At 41.8% G+C, this 19,849-nt stretch overlaps 2 protein-coding genes across 5 annotated transcripts; both read right to left on the bottom strand.

Moving 5' to 3' along the window:
* Positions 1-1,047: 1,047 nt before the first annotated feature.
* On the bottom strand, positions 1,048-11,813 carry LOC147176383 (matrix metalloproteinase-15-like). Of its 4 annotated transcripts, none has more exons than XM_086073604.1 (11): positions 11,395-11,813; positions 11,185-11,313; positions 9,106-9,254; positions 7,314-7,433; positions 6,927-7,240; positions 6,464-6,625; positions 5,514-5,890; positions 5,259-5,397; positions 4,071-4,221; positions 3,843-3,958; positions 1,048-3,006 (listed from the first exon to the last, which is right to left on the bottom strand). In XM_086073604.1, the coding sequence occupies exons 2-11, from the start codon at positions 11,299-11,301 to the stop codon at positions 2,540-2,542; spliced, it is 2,112 nt and encodes a 703-aa protein (XP_085929730.1). In that variant the 5' UTR covers positions 11,302-11,313; positions 11,395-11,813; the 3' UTR covers positions 1,048-2,539. The 4 variants fall into 4 exon arrangements, with proteins under 4 accessions (XP_085929730.1, XP_085929732.1, XP_085929731.1 ...); XM_086073606.1 differs by having other exon boundaries at positions 5,514-5,782; positions 5,852-5,890; positions 11,185-11,813; XM_086073605.1 differs by having other exon boundaries at positions 11,779-11,802.
* A 1,103-nt stretch (positions 11,814-12,916) lies between these two features.
* zpd (zona pellucida glycoprotein d) lies at positions 12,917-19,555 on the bottom strand. Its single transcript, XM_086074036.1, has 10 exons — positions 19,229-19,555; positions 19,023-19,074; positions 18,838-18,948; positions 14,994-15,202; positions 14,751-14,908; positions 13,954-14,068; positions 13,751-13,878; positions 13,466-13,649; positions 13,179-13,284; positions 12,917-13,063 (listed from the first exon to the last, which is right to left on the bottom strand). The coding sequence occupies exons 1-10, from the start codon at positions 19,283-19,285 to the stop codon at positions 12,942-12,944; spliced, it is 1,242 nt and encodes a 413-aa protein (XP_085930162.1). The 5' UTR covers positions 19,286-19,555; the 3' UTR covers positions 12,917-12,941.
* Positions 19,556-19,849: the final 294 nt, after the last annotated feature.

The raw sequence follows: 19,849 nt of genomic DNA on the forward strand, positions 1-19,849 counted from the left end.
TTTACAGCATTTATTATATAGAACTACATACTGTATTAAATTTGTCAAATATGTGCACGATACATTTATTTTTAGATGCAAATGTTTACACATAGGTTTCTACAAAATTTGTGTGTGTCAGGTAGAAAGACCTTCATCAAGTGCAGCGGGTCAGCCTCTAAAGCTTCCAGTGCTGTGCAGGAGAAAGAGGAGTATCAGGTTGGGGAGGTTGCAGATCCTATTATGCGCTCAGCAGGGGATAAACTGCGAGAACAGGAAGATGGCACCATCACTGGCCTCAATCTTAACTCAACATCTGGGTAATATGCAGAACAGACTGCATATTAGAGCATGCTGCCACAGAAGTAGACGAAGAAAGGAAGTCAAACACAATTATGACGAGAGTAAGGAGAAGAAAAACAGGAAGCACAAGAAAGAGAAAGCCGCCAAATCTGCAATGGCTGATCTGTGACACCAGTTAATCCTGATTAACTATGACACAAACACATACAAGAAGGGTGCACTGACTGCCTCAAAACAGACAGCACACTGTACGCTATACAAACCAAAACTGTAAATCATTTTTTAACAATAACAAAAATCCATCCATCCATATTGCTTGCTCTCATTGGCGTGAACTTCATTCTATCCTATCCCAGCTGATTTGGGGCAAGTGGCAGTGTACACCCTGGACTGGTCTCCTGCCAACTACAGTCTATGAACATCACTTTTAAAATAAATAAATAAAGAAGACACAAATTGCACAATACTTTGAAAAATCCTCACTTGGAAACTGTGTTACGCCCAGTGGACATAAGACACACAGTAGAAGACATAATATGCACTTACCTAAATCTTTACCAACCTAGGGTCACTTGGATAATTCATCTAAAAAACAAAATTAATTTGTATTAATTTAGTCTGGTACAAAATGTGGATTCGGTCACTTTTGAGAAAGAGCTCCTTCTTGTGGTGGAGAAACATATTGCACACAAAAGAAGCCTTGGAAAGAAAGACTTTCCAGTTGATCAAAAACATACGTGAGGAGGGGGAGGGGGACTGGTGGTGTCGTTTTGTTTTTACCTGTGAACTTTATTGTCAATTTTAAAGCAAATTCCACACAGGAGCGTGCAGGCCCCGATACAAAACATGCTCTGCATGCATGAACACTTTTGGAATATTCGACTGCTCATATGTACAATGCAAATTTTAAGTAGGTCTTTAAAAATAAAAAAATAAAATTAAAAAATCAATGTAGAGGGAAGAGTCCACAGAGTCTGTGATATATGGCATTTCGAACTGAGAAGAACAAAACCTGCAAAGCACACAGAAGGCATCAATCTTCAGGTTCCTGCTGGAGAAGAATGCAGTTACACTACAATACACGTTGGACCAAATAAAGTAAAGGGAGACTGGGAATTTGCAGAAAAGTGGACAGAAAGATAGAAGAAGAGGAAGGGAGGAGTTGGAAGAGGAAGTCATCTGCTCATGGCAACAAACAGAAAAAAAGAGGAGTGGGATTTGAATCATGTAGGTCAAGAGGCACAACGCCAGCGTTGCTCCTCCCTTTTTCTTTCTTTTCTTTTCTTCCCTCATTCCTCATTTTCCAAGGGGAAACAATTGGCAGTGCCTTTGCATTACCCTCATCTCATTCTCTCTCATTTCCTCCTCAACATTTTAATTTCTTCTTATATTTCTTCCTCCTTTTTTCATGCCCGACACTACTGAATCTGCAGCATGTGGGCCTAATGGCAACCAGACCCTGGCCTGTTCGTCTTTATTCGGCGCACACTCGACACCTACACCAGTATCTGTAATGGACGCCTATCTTGGTTTCACTTTAAGTTAGAGCTAAGGAGTCATTGGTTAAATACCACAAAGTGAATCTCAACACAACCTTGGCACGAGCCATACTGTACAACAATACGACTCCGCTGAGATTGTACATTTAGTGGTGGAGCCTGAATAGCCATCTTGTTGGGAGGAGCGGAGTTTGGAGCCCGAGAGTCTGCGCTATATTATGTGCTTGTGTTTAGGCAAGTGGTCTCTAAGCGTGTCTTCTCTTTTCAGCGGCATTCCAGATCATGTGATGTTTGGGCATGTGTTGTCTGACATTCCTGCGCTGCTCGGAGGACGACCCCTGCTCGCGTGTGTGTACACTTGAAAGTGCTTTTGCACGCATGCACACAAACAAACAGCATCTGCAAGGAAGCAGGAGCAGTAAAACAACAAAAGAGAAGAGGAACACCAAGTGCAAATGTCTGGCCTCAAGAAGATCCGTGATCATTGCTGACTCATTAAGAAAAACATCAATCTCTGTATGGCTACAAATGATTGCAAACAGTCAATTCCTATTGTGCCTTGTGTCTTTCACAGTAAGTCTATGGCAGGACGAAGGCACAAGGGAAATTGTAAACTAGCTCCACAGGCACTATTGTAACCACTTCACAGGTTAATTATTATGCATGGCTAAATAGCCATGATAAAACAGACTTCCTACCCCCCCAAAAAATAGTGTGTGTGTGTGTGTGTGTGTGTACTGCATCTGTTTTAGTGTGCGTCACACCCAGTCCTGCAGCGAGCGCTTGCAATGAACCAGCGCTCGGGGGGTCTCTTTGTTCTGCAGAGTCCTGAGGATGGCGTAGATGAGAACCAGGATACACAGGATGAGCACCAGAGGAACCACCACCATGACCAATGTCATGACCTTGGATCCGTTGTCGGCCACCGTCACCACCACGTTCACCTCTTTGTCATCCTCATCCGCCTCTGGGCCGTCATCTTTTTCCGGCGTCGTAGCTTCATCTTCCCCACGGTCCACGTTTTTGCGCTCATCCTCTCCTCTGTCTGAAGGCTTGGTGGGTTTGTCTTCAGCTCCGGGCTCCATGTCTGGGTCTGGCTGAGGATCCGGGACGCCCACGCAGCCCATGAAATCCTTGAGGATGGAGCGCGGGTAGCCTTTGTCCGCTACTGTCTTGCGGTTGTCAAAGCGCCAGTAATTGGTGCCTTTGTAGAAGTAAGTGTATGCTGCATGAGAGACAAAAGGCAGGTTGTGTTTACCTGGCTGTTTATCAGGACTGTGTGCAACAAAAGGACACACATTTGATATAAATCTGCAACTTCCATCCATGCATGTTTATACTCTTTGTCCTTATTAGGGTCAAAGGTGAGTTGGACCACATCCCAGGTCATTTTGGGTGAAAGGCAGGTTACACCCAGGACTGGTCAGAAGCCAATCGCAAGGGACACACAGACCAACAAATATTCGCATCTACATTCAGACCTACAGTTTGGACAAATTCCATCTTGCACCTAACATGCATGTTTTCCAACATGGAAGGAAGCTCAACAATCGAGTTTGGTTTACACTCCACAGGACAGAAGGCAAACGAGAAACATGTCAATTAATAGGAATCATTTTCCATTACTATGCCATACTTACAATAATCAATATGTTGTATTCGTGCAGTAATATTTGGTATCGACGGTGAAAGAACCACAATTGATCGTATTGGTTGCCTATAACCATTTGAACCTTTCAGATGGGCTCCAGATAAGCTGGGTGCTTTTAGAGCAGTGCTGCCCACAAATCGAATTTCCAAAGCGCGGGACTGGCCAGCCCTCAAAGCAGAGAGCTCGTTCTTCCCGTCTTAGCCTTCTCCTTGCTCCACTTGCGCCGGCCTAACCAACCTCCATTGACATTTAACACGACACAATTTCACTTAACTTTTGATCCTTTCCCTGACAACACCTCTTTTTGTCCTAACGACTTTTGGACTTGATTGTATAAGTCATGGATGGAAGCTGTTGTTGCTCTTTGAAATCCCCCTCAGTCATTTACTACAGTCGAAGTAATCATTTACCGCCATCGTCACTGAGGAAGGCTCCTTTGGGTGAGGGAGGGATCTTTCCCCATCTGCTGATTGGTTTAGGGAAGTCTCTGTCTGCTTTACGGGTCTCCTCGTTGAATCTCCAGTATCTACACAGACAAATATTTATGCAGATTAATATTAATGTACAAAAAAAAACAAAAACAATATAACTAGCTAAATTGTATGCAGAAGCCTGAAAAGGGATTGAGTGTAAAATACCGGTCATCAGAGAAAAAGTAGGTGTTTCCATTTGGCTCCCACCAGACTGCTGTGTCGATGCTGTGAGGCGGAACTCCTTGACCATATTCCCGAATAGGCTGCGGGTATCCCGGCAGCACATCCGCTTCCCTAAACACCCAGTATTGATCATCTGCAGGGACAAAACACAGAACATCCTGGTGCTTTGCACGTAAGTTGTGAGGTTCAAGGTTTTAATCCATTTTTGCTTTGACCTTTACGTAAAGACTTTTGAAAAGATGTCCGAATGCACTTGTGCAATCAATCTCTGTTCCAAGAGCCCCAAAATGTTTGATGCTTCGGGGGGGGGGGCAAATGGGTCAAGTACAACCCCTGATTGAGCAAATGACTAATAAAGAGGCGTGCCACAATACTAATGACCTGATAGTCTACACTGCAGTCGGGTTGAGAGACATTTTCCAGCTTCCATCTGAGTGCACATGCTTGCATTTTGGTCAGATAATTTGACTACTTTCACTATGTAGGGATAGCAAAACTATCTCAAACTACGGCAAATATTGAAAAATGTGCAAACGCTTTCACAGCCTGATTTTCAAGGTGAACAATGTGCACATGTGCAGCAATGGAGAGAGGGCTGACGCAATCAGTTCTCTCTCTGGAGGACTTTTGGGGTTCTGGCCTGAGCCAGCAGCAGCTGCCAAGCTCTGCAGACGTCATTTATGACATCGACTAAACTCGCAACACACCAACACACACGCATACAGTCGGAGATGGCGTCATGCACGCCACATGTGACAAAGTGTCAAATATTCTTTTATTTACACTGCCATACTGTCAAAAGAGTGTTATGGAAAAACACTGTCCCCTCATTCATAGCTCAGTGCTTATAGTTGGTTGCAATAAACTATTGTAAATATATAGAATTGATATACAGTAAGTATGTGTGTTAGTTATTGGCAGAGTTGAATTATTCTAATCTCTTTGGAATTCAGACTTGGCAAGAGAAAACCCCTGAGTTTGCACTATTTCCTTTAAATGGACCATTTTCAATCTAAACACAGATTTTAATTATACTGCCAATGTTGTCTTTCTCGAGAAGAAAAAACATGGGTTGAGTTCGTTAGTAAGCTGCTGAAGGACAGAATATGCTCTTAAATGAGTTAAGTGCATGCTGTATAAACTGAGAAGATGATACTGCAGAGGATGTACCTTTAAAGAAGACAAATTTGCCATCGTGGCGTTCATAAGCTGCATCAATGTTGCTAGGAAGACCAACCCAGAAGACAGATATCGGCATGGGATAGTTGTCCAGGACCCGGTTCCTACGCACACGCCAAAACCAGCGACCCTGCACGTATGACCAGACAACATTTGATGTCACTGCTCACCGGACTTTTTTGTGCATTTGCTTGCAATTCTGTTGTGTTTTGTGATTTACCAATTCAAACGTTTCGTATGTCTCACCTTGAACACAAACATCTCGCCCCTTAGAAGGGTCACAGTGTCAAAGTCGCCATCACAGATATCAGGGGCTTTGTTATCCGGCTGCTTGGGAGGGCGGCGAGTTGGTGGAGGAGGGGGCACGTCTTTTCTGATTGGTGGCGTTACTTCAGGATCAGGATGGGAGGTGGTGGGGATTGTGGGACGGGTGGTCGCTCTGGTGGTTGGTTCGGGCATGTTCGGGACATGTGGGCTTCCTTCAGTAGGGATTGGGGTGTCAGGTTCAGCATCAACTGGGGGAGGATGGGTGGGTTTGTCTTTAGGGGGTGAATGGGAGGTGGGAAATGCATGTTTGGGATTACCAGTAGAGGTGGGAGGAGCCTCAGTAATGAGAGGGGGACCTGCAACAGGAAGAATGTGAGTCTTTAACACACTGAAAGATTGAGCAAATAACTTTTCAACAAAAAAATACTTCAAGAGAATCCATGTGCTGCCTTAATGCTCACTTAATGGCTGTGACTACTTTGGGGAAAAAGCTACCACACAGGAAAACACTGTTACATAATGAGTACAAAGTCACAATTGATGGTCTTAGATATTTTGTTCATTAGTATGCAAAAATGTTTGAGAAGACGCGTTGCCTCTACTTTTCAGATCAAATCACTACAATTTCACATTCTGTTTAATTCATCCAGTCTGCTGTCGAAATACTTTACATATTCTTCTTTCACATTTTCAAAACATCACTTAAATGCTAGCAACGGCACATATTGTACAACTGTCAAAACACCCTCTGGCAGTGTCAGTCAATGATGTGCAATTTAAGCAACAGAAAACACAAATGTGACTGTGCTGAAACACAGAAAGTTAAATATTATATGTTCCAAGCATTTAAAAGAAGTGTACTGTCAGTAGTCATTTGTGCATTTTTGTTGTTGTCAGTGAAGATAAAATTAAGAGTGTGAGCCTCTCACCATATATGTGCTGTATTCCTTGGATGTCATCCTCGTGCAGTGTGAAGTTGTGCGTGTGAATCCATTGGTAGAAAGGAGTCATAATGGTGTTGGGATTATCGGAGTGCTCCAGACCTAAAGCATGGCCAAGTTCATGCACTGCAACCAGGAAGAAGTCAACACCTGTAGCATAACACAGTGTTGGGATGAATTGAATTGACAGGAAATCACAGTCAAATATAATTCAGGACAGATGACGTGTGTAAAATGTGCAACAAAACAGAAGATGAAAGAGGAGCAAGGAGATGAAAAAATACAAATGAAATGAATAATGGCATGCAGATTTGCATGAACAAGGAAATACAAATACAATAAAGGTGAAGTAATTTCAGGGGGAACTGTGAGGCAGACATGCTTAACCACCCTTGCTGCCATAAGCTTGGATCTCCTTGTTTGAAAGCAAAGTAAAAACAAAACCGCTAACCTTGCTGGTTTGGACTGTCCAATGTCCAAGGCTCATTTGCATCAAAGTGTGTATCCCCACCCATTGCTGGCCCGGGGTAAAAGGCATGGGCTAGTGAGCCGCCCTCGCCGTCAAACAAGGACATGTCACCGTGGAAACCAGAGGCGAACAACAACAGGATGTCGGCGAGCTGGGCCTGGCTGTCGTTGCCGTGTTGAGCCGGTAGCTCTTGGAAGGTAAGCGCCGTGGCCCTTTGCCACACGTCAAAGGCTCTGCGGATCGCATCATATGTCCTTTGCGCTCCCAGGGAGGCCGGGATGTGCTGGTCCAGTATACTGACACATAGAAATGTATTTCATGGTACGATACACATTGCACTTAATAGCTCCGTGTGATAGTAAAGTATACCTGTAGGTGACATGGTCCTTGTCCCACCGTTGTCCGGTTACAGCATAGCGTCTCCTCCTCGTACCATCTTCCAGGTCGGCTTTTTTGTCTGGGAGGCCGCAACGAGGTCGACGCATGGCACTACACAAGCAAAGGCAGCACACACACATACATGACATGAACTGCCTTTCAGATTTGATGTTGGCATGAGAACATAATTTGAACCTGTGGAAGCAAGCAAGTTGGACAAGAATGAGACTTTACAAATGACACTGAAGGAATCAGTTTATACACAGAACCCAAGTGGCACGGCATGATTGCAACATGAACAACCATTCACACATATGGACAAATTCGAGTCGGCTTCTTAACCAAACATTAATTTTTTGGAAAGTGGGAGTTTGTCGGAGTTGGTGAAGAAAATCCACAGAAGCACGGGTGCATATGTAAATTCCAAGACAAGATTCGATCCCTCACGACTGTGCTGCCCTGTTACATAACTAATGAATGGGAAATCTGAATCAGAATTGTCTTAATTTTTTTTATGTCCAATAGCAAATGAGGACTTAAACCATGGCTATGTTACATACTTACATTAAGTCTTCTGACAAATCTTGATCTGACACAAAACGTAATACGTTATTGTTTAGGGAACCCTCGCCCTCGAGAGTCACTGTCCTGCCTGTTTTCCATGTCTCTCTCCTCCAACGCAGCTGACTCAAATGATCAGCTCATCAGAAAGCTCTGTAGAAGCCTGATAACGATCCTGTTTATCGAATCAGGTGTGTCGGTGGGAGGATGGAAGAGGGAGACATGTAAAACAGGCAGGACAGTAGCTCTCGAGGATCAGGGTTGGTTTATACTGTATTTAACTTGCATTGATACATGAGGACTTGTTCAATATGAATTTATACATTTCATGATCAAATAAGTAATGGTACATTCTACAAATGTACTTGGTGTTTTTCCAAGTTATTGTCTAAACAATCAGAATTTAGGTGATTAAAACATTACATTCATACTAGGGGTGGGAATCTTTGAATGTGTCACGATTCGATTCGATTCCATTCCAATTTTTGGGCCTGCGATCCGATTCAGAAGCGATTTTCGATTAGGAACGATTTTTGATTCAAAAATTATTTGATTGACAATGATTTTTGCTTCAATTTATAGATGTGCAAGGAATCGTAATGATCTACTCCCATCTGACTCACTAATGCTAATTAGCAAGCTACTCACGGCACTTTTATCACTCAAAAGAACGGCTCCACGCTGCAAAAAAACGACTTTTATTGGAATAACTTGATTGTGACTTTTTCCTTCTACTCTCTACTGTGGCTACAACTTAACAGTGTATCAGACCGCATGGAACCACACTGCCCCTAAGTGGCCAAATCGAGTACAACATGAACAGCGCTCCCAATAAAGGCACAAACAAACAAAGGCAAGACAGTATAAAATAATTTAAATAAAATCGATGTTGGGACATTTAAAATCGATTCTGAATCGTACTAAATGAGAATCGCGATTCTTATGAGAATCGATTTTTGGGCACACCTCTAATTTATACCCATCTAAGCGCTATATGTTATTGTTGATGTAAATATAATGGCAACAAATCTATGATCTACTTGCATTGCCCATCATCATTCCACCGCAAACAATAAATCAAAATGCGGCATTTCACTGTTAAACTTATAAGACAAGTATATGAGTAGTTGCCACAGATGTCTGGAATCAGTTTGTGGCTACTGTTTGGAATGAATGTCTTGAGATGACAGCCATCAGAACAATACAAGAATATGGATCTTACGCGACAGTGGCGGCGTCCGACTTGCCGGTCACCTCCAAGCCGTAGAAACGCTGCATGTCACTGATGGCTTGGGACAGGATCTCAGCTGACTGCATGGTGGACATTTGTCTGCTGGCCTGAGACAGGTAGCCAAACTGACGAAGCCACGCCTGCGAGAGTAAGAGGAGAGGTCACCTTTGCCTGAGAAATGTTATGAGTCGACCACTGCAATAAAAGCAAGGCATCAGCAACAATGTTAATCTGGGAAAGCAGCCATTACTTAATAACTGGAGAACTATCCGAGGAGGGAAAAGAAAAGCAGATAGAAACCAGATGGCCTCTAATAATATTACCACATTCCATCCTGTGCCTTCTCTGCAGTGACAGCCAAAATAAAGGATGCAAACAGATGTTAGGGAAACATGTGAAAGCATTACTTAGTTGCACTTGGGCACATCTGTGATCATGATCATCAATATGACCTGTAAGTGAGTACCAGGAGTTCCCAGACAGTCAGCTGCAGTGCGTGAAGCCACGTATTTAAGAAAGCAAGGTGACTGGTTCTGACTTTCTAGACGTGCCGTCTGAGAAGCCTCCATGGGTCTCACAAACAGCTCAGCAGGCGATTTCTTGACATGACAGAGTCACAGGACTCAAAATTTCATGTGTGTACAGCATGGAGGCAGCAGCACTTAGGCCACACACACACACACACACACACACACACACACACACACACACACACACACACACACACACACACACACACACACACGACACCCATGTACATGGACAATAAACGTGTACAGAGTTTCTACTTAGACATGGCAAAAGGCATGGCTCCAGGATTTTTTCCTCTCTCTCTTTCGGGGCTAAAAGGGGGCTGGATAGGGGGGCTGAGAAAATACTTTTAAATATCAAATAAAATGCAGGAGGGCTTAACTGGGGCTAAACTGATTTTCAAAAAAGCACCCTATAGCAGCTGTGTAGTGCAATCCCTACATGGCAATGTCTTAGCGGGTGTACATGTATTGGCAAAAATGCTTTATTCTTCTAATCTCACTTAGCGCTTCCGGTTTTCCGCCAGCGCGGTGCCTGGTCGAAATGTGTGCGCACTGCAGAGCAAGAACAACTTTCAGAGACGCGCCGGGAAACTTGTGCAATATCGATTTTGACACCTCCATATCGATACATGTATTGTAAAGACGCCCGCAACAACATATTCCTGTATGGATATTTTGAGCACATCCCTAATATCCACAATATCACAGTTGCAAGCATTACATTGTACCCTATGAACATAATGAGCACAGAAGAGTAATTATGTTCAGTTACAGTGCCTTGCTCACTACTTGCAACTTTCGGGACTTTTTTGGGGCCTTATACAAAGTCAAATTGTTGCCTGATATGTATGTGATTTGTAAAAAAATTAACACGACCTCATCTTCATATAAGAGAGGATGTGGCATGTGCACAATAATGCAACCATAGTTAGGTTTTACAATAAAGGGTAACATCAATTTGTTTTATTAACTACTGTATGTTCTTTTAGTAAGCTCGTTTTAAACTTTGCTTTTAAATGTCTTAAATTCTTGTTTTTTTATTTCTTCACTTTGCTTTTAAATTTCTTACATTTTTATTTGTAAATGTGTTTATGTGAAGCACATTGAGTTACCTAATTGCATATTAAATGCGCGGTCTTGGCCTAAATATGAATTGCATATTTTACTTTTTAGACTTTTATTGAATAGGTATTTGCTACATTTATTTAATGTTATACATTAATTATGCATATGACTACATAGATTAGCAGTCATCCAGGTCATAGTACAATGGTGCAGTTTCCTTGATTCAACCTTTTCTGATTAATATGGCATGTCATTATTTTTCCGCATTAATTTCTTACTTTGAGGTAGTCTGGTAGCCTAATGTTTTTTTTTCCAGGTATATGGAATTTCATTTTTCTCCCATGCAGAATAGCACTTTCCACGAGCAAGCTCCAAGTGAATTATTAAATATAATTAAGATCAGATGTCGTGCATGCTTGTAATGCAGTGATGAAAACGACCTTAGAATTGACCGAATTTGACCGCAACTTACCTCTGCATTGAAGCCGTCCTGCTCCGGTACATCCGCCGTTGTGTTGCCAAGGAACACAGAAAGTAAATAGACATAAGTGATCAGGATTTGAGAACGGGGTTCTTGAGCCGAGATCATCTTCAAGGTCCACTGTGGAGTGATGGAGATACAGTGTAACAAAGAAAGCAAGGGATTGAGGCAAAACAGAAACTAGTTTTCTCGTCCTCTCACATTGAGGCAACAAGTGTCACCTAAAAAAAAACTCCAAGAAAAGAACGCGCCGTTCACAGTGAAACTGTAGTAAATTGGTAGAACTCCATGTGTGTCGTCCAAGTTAAGACGACACTTCGCCCTTTGCTGCCCAAAACAGTTCAAAGCTGACACTGATCTGCCTTCACTTCTCTGCACTGTCTGCAGCACACTTCCAAGCAAAAACGGGAGGTCAACTTGAACTCTTGACTTTCATTGCGACGAAAATAATGCAGGCATAAAAAGAACGCCGAGGTTTAAAGGAAGCCGTCAATGTCTTTCCGACGTGGAGGAAACTCGTAAACAAGAGATCGCTAGAAGACAGAAGAATATGCGATCGAATAGTTCCGAGGTTGAGAAGCCCACCTCGCTCAAAAACAAGCCATTACTGTAGAGGGGAGGGAGGAAGGATACCACGTCCCACATCGTCCTCTGCTGGTTCGCAAACAAAATACAAGTCGTTTTTTGAAATAGGACAACTGTATGGAGGTAAATATGGTGTACCTGTAAAAAAAAAATTGTTTTTGTTGTATTAAAAAAAATTGTACCTGTAGAAAAAAGTATGCATTTGTATCTGTAAAAGTCGTGATTTGTACCTGTAAAATAAAATAAAACAATTCTGTAAAAAAAAATTGTACCTGTAAAAGTCGTGATTTGTACCTGTAGAAATTCTGTTCAGTTCAGTTTTCGTGACAATTAACATGAGATGAGCTAGCTAGCACCGGATTACAAGGTATGATCGTACAATAAATCTTACATTCATACTAAAACTTATTTCCTTCTGCCCACTTTGAGTGCTCTGCATGTCAACCAACGTTTAAGCTGTTCCACACGGTGTTTGTATATTGAACCATGTTGAAATTTTCACGCCTGGGACGTCCTCTTCTTCCAAAATGACTCGTTAACTAGTGGGTACTGTTTGGAATTTCGCATTTGTGCATATTAATGATAAAAACGTGGCGTCATTTGAGTTCAACCCACTGTCGTTCGCTGAACCAATGAGGTTGAACTTTAGCCTGCCCAAATCCTCCAGAGCCCGCCCTCTTCTCTACGAGTACAAATCACGGAGCTCGACAAGTACGAATCAGTTTTGCACCATCTGTAGCGAGATTTGGTGCAAAAGTCAAGTGACTGGACAGCAGCAGAAAAAACACTTGTGACTCCTAGTGGCGACTTCCTTGACTACAAGTTGTCATCTCTACAGGTACAAATCACGACTTTTACAATACAAATTTACACAGGTAAAAAATTGTTGTTGTTTTTTAAATACAATTAAGATTTTTTTTATTTTATTTTTTACAGATACAAGTTACTTTTGCACCATATTTACGTCCATACAACTGGTTTCTGTAGTGTACCCCGGCTATTCACGGGCTCTTGGGCCACATATCCCTGCGGTTAGCATAAATCCGCGAGTAATTTACGCCCGTTGAGAGCCGTGTGGGGGGGTTACATTTTAAACCCCTCAATAATATATATTATTATATACAAGCTGGATACAACACTGTTTTGACATTTTATTGAAATAATCAGAGCTGCTCAGTTTGTGCAGTCTTCCTACTGCCAGCTCTTGCCACTGCGATGAGGAGGGTGACAATGAAGCCCACAGCCCAGACACCTGCTACAGGGAGCACCACAGTCGTCACTACATCTGCCAGGAGAGGGGGGACAAAAAACAAAAACAAAAAAAAAAACAACAACTTGTTTTATTTTTGAAACGATTAAAAAGCAGAGGAGATAGGCAGTGATAGGTAATGGTGGCTTACTAGACAAAGGTTTATCTGGCGTTTCGATTCTGATGGGCCCATATGACAAGAGCCCTTGGGCAGGGTCTACTCGCACTGCTTCTCGCTTGGTGATTGATTTGCAGTTCTGTAAACAAAAAGAAAACAAGCTCCCATCTTTACATTACACTATATACTAGAAAAAAAAGACTGCTCTTATTGAAAGTCATTTTTCCTTAGTAAAACCTCCCAGCCCAACACACACACACACACACAGACAATATAATGTGGAGATTGGGAAGTTGCTAGAATGACAGTAATGAGCTCACAGGTGTGCAGGCTATTGCGTCATCTGGGTCACAGAGCTGCACGGTGCAATGCAGATAGAACAAGTGTGGCTCCACCGTGAATCGGAACATGGCGAAGCTGTAGTGAATAGTGGAGCTCTGCCCGTTAAGGCCAGACTCTCCCTCTCTCAGGCTGTGGAAGGCAACGGTGTCATCGTTCGCACACCTTGACGCCGAGGAAGAGGAGTCGTTAATATACATACACAAGTTGTTCACTTTTTAAGAGAAAAGTGACGCGAGAATATTTCAATGAAGAGATGGTTGAACCCATTCAAAAGCAGGCTGTGAACCAATCCCTCCGAGGCATTGGCCTGCTGACTCTGTGTGGCCCAGCAGTCGTTTATGCGGAGGAGGAAGAAGTCTGCAGGCTCTGTCACGGTGATCTCAACATACACCTGAACGCATGGTAAGGGACATAAAAATAACTACAGCATAATACATGCAGAATTATTAGTAAAGCTGGAAATTACCTGGTCCCCCAGCTCGACAGTGGGGGCACTGCTGAAAGCTGTCGTGTAGCTATGATCCGTGTACAGCATCATCTGTATGGTCGCTTCTAGCTCATCGACGCGCACCATCGCCTCACTGTTTGTGTGAGCCAAGCACAACTTATTCAAGTAATCGCTCGCCCGCTTGAAAACTGCTGGCTCAACATGCGCAAGGTCTTTCTGCACACAATCATCGTCAACTGTGTACACCGCTCAAACTCACAGCCACCTATACAACATCCTCTCTTTCCATAACTAAATACACTGAAGATAAATTGGTAGAAATCTATGGAGATGAGTGAATGAGTCAATTTAGATGAACTTAACTACAGTATATATTAAATAGAGCCACAGTGTTAGTTTGGTGGGTTATAGCTATCTATTCAAACAGCAATTTTCTACAGTACTTGTCCTAATTCTTGTTATGGGCGAGTGCAACTGCAGCAACAAATCACATCCTGATTAATAAATAAAAAATGACTTTTTTTTTTTTTTAGTTTTAAATGGATATTTGACTCATTTAGACATTTCAGCATTAAAGTTAATATTTTGTAAATAATTAATTCGATAACTTCATTAATTTTCATGTACAAACCATTAAAAACATTTTGCCACTTTCTCAGCGCTCAGGCAACGACCAATCACAGCTCACGATTGCTGGGTTTGAGCTATGATTGATCGTTACCCGAGCACACGTGACATTACTTTGCACAAGAAGCTTTGAAAATGCACAAGGTTCTGTAAATAGAAACGGGAAAACAACGTGACAGCGAATTTACCTGGAAATGGGCTCAACTGGAAAAGGCAGGCTGACCGTTCTGATGAACGGAAAGATGCATGTGAAATCCAGCTTGATGACTGGATCTCTGATGATGTTTCCAATGGCCTGAGGCTCTGATTGAAGACTCAGGGTGTATGTGACATGAGTAAAGTTTTTCTAAGAACAGAAAAATGCAAATGATTAACTTAGCATCTGTCGTACTTAATAGCAGTCAGTGTTGGATTTTGTAGCGCTCACGCACCTCAAGCGACTTGCCTCCACAGCCGATGTATTCATTTTTTGCTATCTTGATCATGTAGTATGGAACTTTGTTGATAACTTCCCTGTATGCTACGCACGATCTATTGGGCAGGTGCAAAGACGTGACCGGCGTGTTGTAATACATGAAGAACTCTTCACGTGCTCGGACTCCCATGTACGTTTTCGTGCACAAAACTTTGATGTGTGCATCTGTTTAAAAGCAAAAAAGTTATTTTTTCCTCAGAAGGAATTGAACAAATGGAATTTTTACCAAAAGAAGTTTCAATACTTGAGTTGAATCTAATTTCTATACAAATTAAATGCTCAATGGGATTCACTGTCAGAGTGAGATACAATCATTTCACATTAAGTTTACCGCTTGCCATGTTGTAGAATAGCATCATACTGGAGTTTCTGCAATATTTTGTTCCTGTATAGCTAAATTAAGTAAATTGAAATATTAGAGAGACCAATGGAAAATGTGTGCCTGGCAGCCACCAGCGACTTTAGTGAGGGCAAGCGGTATGGAAAACAAATGAATTAGAGTAATAATAAATGTAGCTTCCTGTAATAAAATGTACCTCTCAGTGTCCATTCAAACTTAACACTATTCAATATAAAAAGGTACGTCTCAATAAGACAATGGTCAAGTCAGCATAATCAAACATTTACAGTATGTTGACACCTCGAGCACTGAATAGAATGCTGATGTCTGCGCCATATTGGATGTGAATGCCATTCATTTTCTGCATGAAAATGCACTGGCCATTTACGGTCTAAGGCAGCTCGTAATGAATTTTGATTGTATTTGGCTATTACAAGAAAATAACTTGCTATTTTGGGCCTAAAACTATTAACTCTTTGACTGCCATAAACGTTATATAAAGTTTAGTAAAAACCTACGGAGGGGCGCCGAAGACGTTAAAAGACGTTCAGTTTTTTTTGTTTGTTTTTTGTGAAACGGGTGGAGGAAAGACTTGGGCAGCTGTGCTGAAAGTATCAAGCAGATCTAGTTAGTATAATGACTCATTTTGGCCCCTAGATGGCAGCGATGACTCTCTTTGGAAAAGATTGGGTGGGCGTCAGTAGAAGACGTGAGGCGGAGCTTGAGTGTTGAGGGGACAATGGCTGATGAAGCAACAATGGCGACCGGTTGCAAGCAGCTCACGCTTGAGCATTTTTTTCAAAGACGGAAAGCATCGATCAATACTAAAAAGCGCATTGATGTCGACGATGATGATGATGATGGTGACTCCGAGCTTGACGCCGAAGTTGGAAGCGTTGACGCGACCGTTATGATCACGTAGTAAGCCTCACCGGCTAGCGATGCTAACACCGGAAAACGCGGAGCAAAGCCGACCGGGCACTTCTGCACAAGCGGACATTCGATCTGACGATGGAGAGTAGTCGAAAAGCATCGACCAATGCACATTGATGATGATGATGATGATGATGGTGGTGATGGTGACTCCCGAGGTTGACGCCGAAGTTGGAAGCTTTGACGCGCGACGATGGTCACGTCATGAAGCCTCACCGGCTAGCGATGCTAACGCCGGAAAACGCGGAGCAAAGCCGGGCGGACATTCGATCGGACGATGGAGAGTACCCCGAGTCCAATGCATATTCATCGGAGGAGCGGGTACAGTCTGATCACGGAGAAGACACTGGTTCTGGACTACGATGCCACCATGAATGGAGTGGATAAGATGGATCAGAACATCTACCACCCGGTATAGGAACTGAAGGACATGAGGAAGCCAGACGTAACACCACCGTAACGTAACCGTAGCATGATCCCGATAGTAGACTTGATGGCAACACACACTGCAGTATATACTTGCTATTCCCCGGAAAAAACGGCCGGCAAGAAAGTGTAGCGTCTGCACGCGAAGAGGCAATCGCATTGTAACTAATCTGTTGTGCAAATCCTGTTGCGTCTCCTTGCACGCAGGGGAGTGTTACACAAAAAGAAAAACTGTCGTTGAAACATCCACATAATTGTAAATAGTACCACAGTTGCACACATTTGTAAATAGTTTGCCAAATTGTTGTGTCAAATTGTTACACTGTTGAATGTAAATAAACGTATTTTGCTATCAAAAAACACTTTCTCATTTTTGGTGGTAGTGTTTTATAGAAGTAAAGCCCTATTTAGGTGTTTGTGGCATCATTCATGGACAAAAAGAAGTGTAAAATTCACTAGAGTGCATGAAATAATATCGTTTCACTAAAAGCTTAATTTCTCCGTATTTTGGTCCAAAACAAGCGCATTTAGATGAAACTAACCATTTTCTATTGTTGATTACTGAAGAACGGAATAAGGTAGAAACAAACTTTCTTTTCTGATGAAATATGAGAGTTCAATCTTTCATTTGGTAGTATGTGTGTATCCATAGTCCAAACAGAAAATTTTCTGTGGACCTTGAAAGATCAGTCAAAATGCTTAAATCGGCTGGCACTCACAGCATCCCTTTTCTGAAAACGTCTGGCGAAGAGTTAAGCAAGTCCCGTATGTGCCTAATATTGTGAATTACCACGCTAAAACAAGCCTCCAACAAACGGGTCTACTATTTATAGTATTTAACTAAATTTAACTTGACTTTTCTTACACTACATAGCAGTGTTCAATATAATATTTTGTATATCTTGGTGCAATATAAAAATGAGCTTAGCTACCATACAATATAACCCTCTATCCCTTAGATTATTTTGATGTGCAAGACATTAGAACAGTTTTAATTTAGCATCCAAGACTGTCACAATAACAGTCACCTTTCTATTGTTTCAGCTTTGTACCGCAGGCAAGAAACAATAAACCCCCACTTAATCCAGCTGCTATATTCACAAAACAGGTGTAAATCGATTAGTCATGCCTGGAACAGGGCCAAGGGCTGACATGCCAAAGAGGCAATTGTTAGCCTACGTTTTGCTGGTCGCGTGAACTGATGTCAACAAAAACTGAGGTTGTGGAGTGTGCATGCCCTCCAAGAGAGTATTTGCGAGTTTAGACATTAAACAACTTAAGACCAGGGGTCATCAACTCTGGACGCTGCACTAACATTGTATGAACAATAAAATGATGAATGTAATTGCAGCAATGCTACTCGTTTGTAGTCTTATGAAACTGATTGCACTGCCAGATATTTTAAATAATATTTTTCCACTGGCTATTTTGGTTAATTGTATTTTGTACAAGAAATGAATACACAGCCAGATATTTTAAGTAGCTGCAAACATGGAATCCGTAGAAAAATACATGCTTTGGTTTGCAGTTTACCAAAAAACCTAAACATTCACAATGTGTTCAGATTACACTAATTTTCAGTTGCCGTTTCCCCAAATATTAGTGTGCGAGTCTGGGTAAATGAGAGATACTGCCTGTGTATTTATAGTAAGGTGCTAAAAGTTCACCACATGGCTGTTTACCATTGATTCCCAATAACTGCTGGAAGAAATTGTCCAATTTCATTTATATGGTATAAAAATTACACACTATTTGAAGCTTTCCATTAATCTTTCTTGGATTCCTGCACATGCACCAGCTTTGTGTTCAACTAAACAGGGCCCACATTATAATTATTTCTGTATAAAAACTTTGTGACATTTTGTTTGGTGCTGTGCCATTCGATTTTTCTTATTTAAAATGCTGTACATGCATCAATCAGCACAATAAAGGTTGTGAAACCCCATATCACAAAGCAGATCTGCCACCAAAGAGGGAATGTATCGCAGCAACAGTCCACCTTGTTTATGAAGCATCATACGTGCAGAATATCTATGGTTCCAAAGCTGGCTCCGTAATATTGCACAAATGTAGGTGAGAGTGAGGGGAAAAAAAAGCCTACTTTTGTCACAGTTGTCATCATAAAATCCTTCCACACACTTGCATGTGCTCTTGTCTTTAGACCGGACACATCTCTCAGGGTTGGTGGCGCAAGTCTCCACGTCGCAGATTCCTGCTCGCACATAGCACATTGGCACAAACTAACATGCTCATTTGACATTTCACTTTGCATTTGTTTGGAATTACCTCTAACTTGGTGGTGCGTGAAGCCAAGCAGCAGCAAGAGGAGAACAGCAACCTGGCGTGAACATGAGATATTTCTATTCAGAACCTCAAACAAACAGTCTTATGTTATTACTCATACTCGTTAGCATCCCAGGTGAGCTAGCCTGGCACGCTAGCTAGTTTAGTCCCAAAAAACAAAGTGACACAAAAGGCAAACTCACACTCACCTGAAAGTCGTTTAAAGTCATTGTTGTGCTAGTTTTTTTTTTCTTCCGTAAAAACATATAAAGCTTAGTTTTAAAGCTTTTATTCGCGGTCAAACGGGGCCGTTTGGTTCTGTCGTCACCGTCTTCATTACCAGACGTCCTGCAATTAAAAACACCTGTGGTCTACCATGGCGGTAAACATGATCAATTTGGACACCCTTTGTACTTTTATATTATTTCATTGTTTCATGTCACCTTAAGGTTAAGGTTATCGAATGTATTTTTTGCTTTAGTTGTTCTCACAGTAAAGATGTTTTAATAATTTGCATTTATCAAAACAAAACAAAAAATCAAGGACGAGCTTTCATCTCTCCCTGGGTGATTGAAATTTTGACCGTTAGATGTCGCTGTCACGCGTATTGACAATTCCGAGCTTATGTCGCAAGTCAAAACCGCTCATTGAAACAGTTTGAAGAAGAAGAAAAAACAAGCATTGGACTTTGGAACGTTTAAATTGTATTTGTGAGGAGTTATTTATTAATGTATTATTTATTTCAAAATGTGATTAAATGTCGTATGACTACTAAAATGCTGTGTAAAGGAAATGTTTGCTGTAAAGGAAATGTTTGCATTGCGTTGCAT

Source organism: Leptonotus elevatus, chromosome 4, assembly GCF_054856555.1.
Source record: "Leptonotus elevatus isolate MCC_2025b chromosome 4, RoL_Lele_1.0, whole genome shotgun sequence".
Taxonomy (NCBI): domain Eukaryota; kingdom Metazoa; phylum Chordata; class Actinopteri; order Syngnathiformes; family Syngnathidae; genus Leptonotus; species Leptonotus elevatus.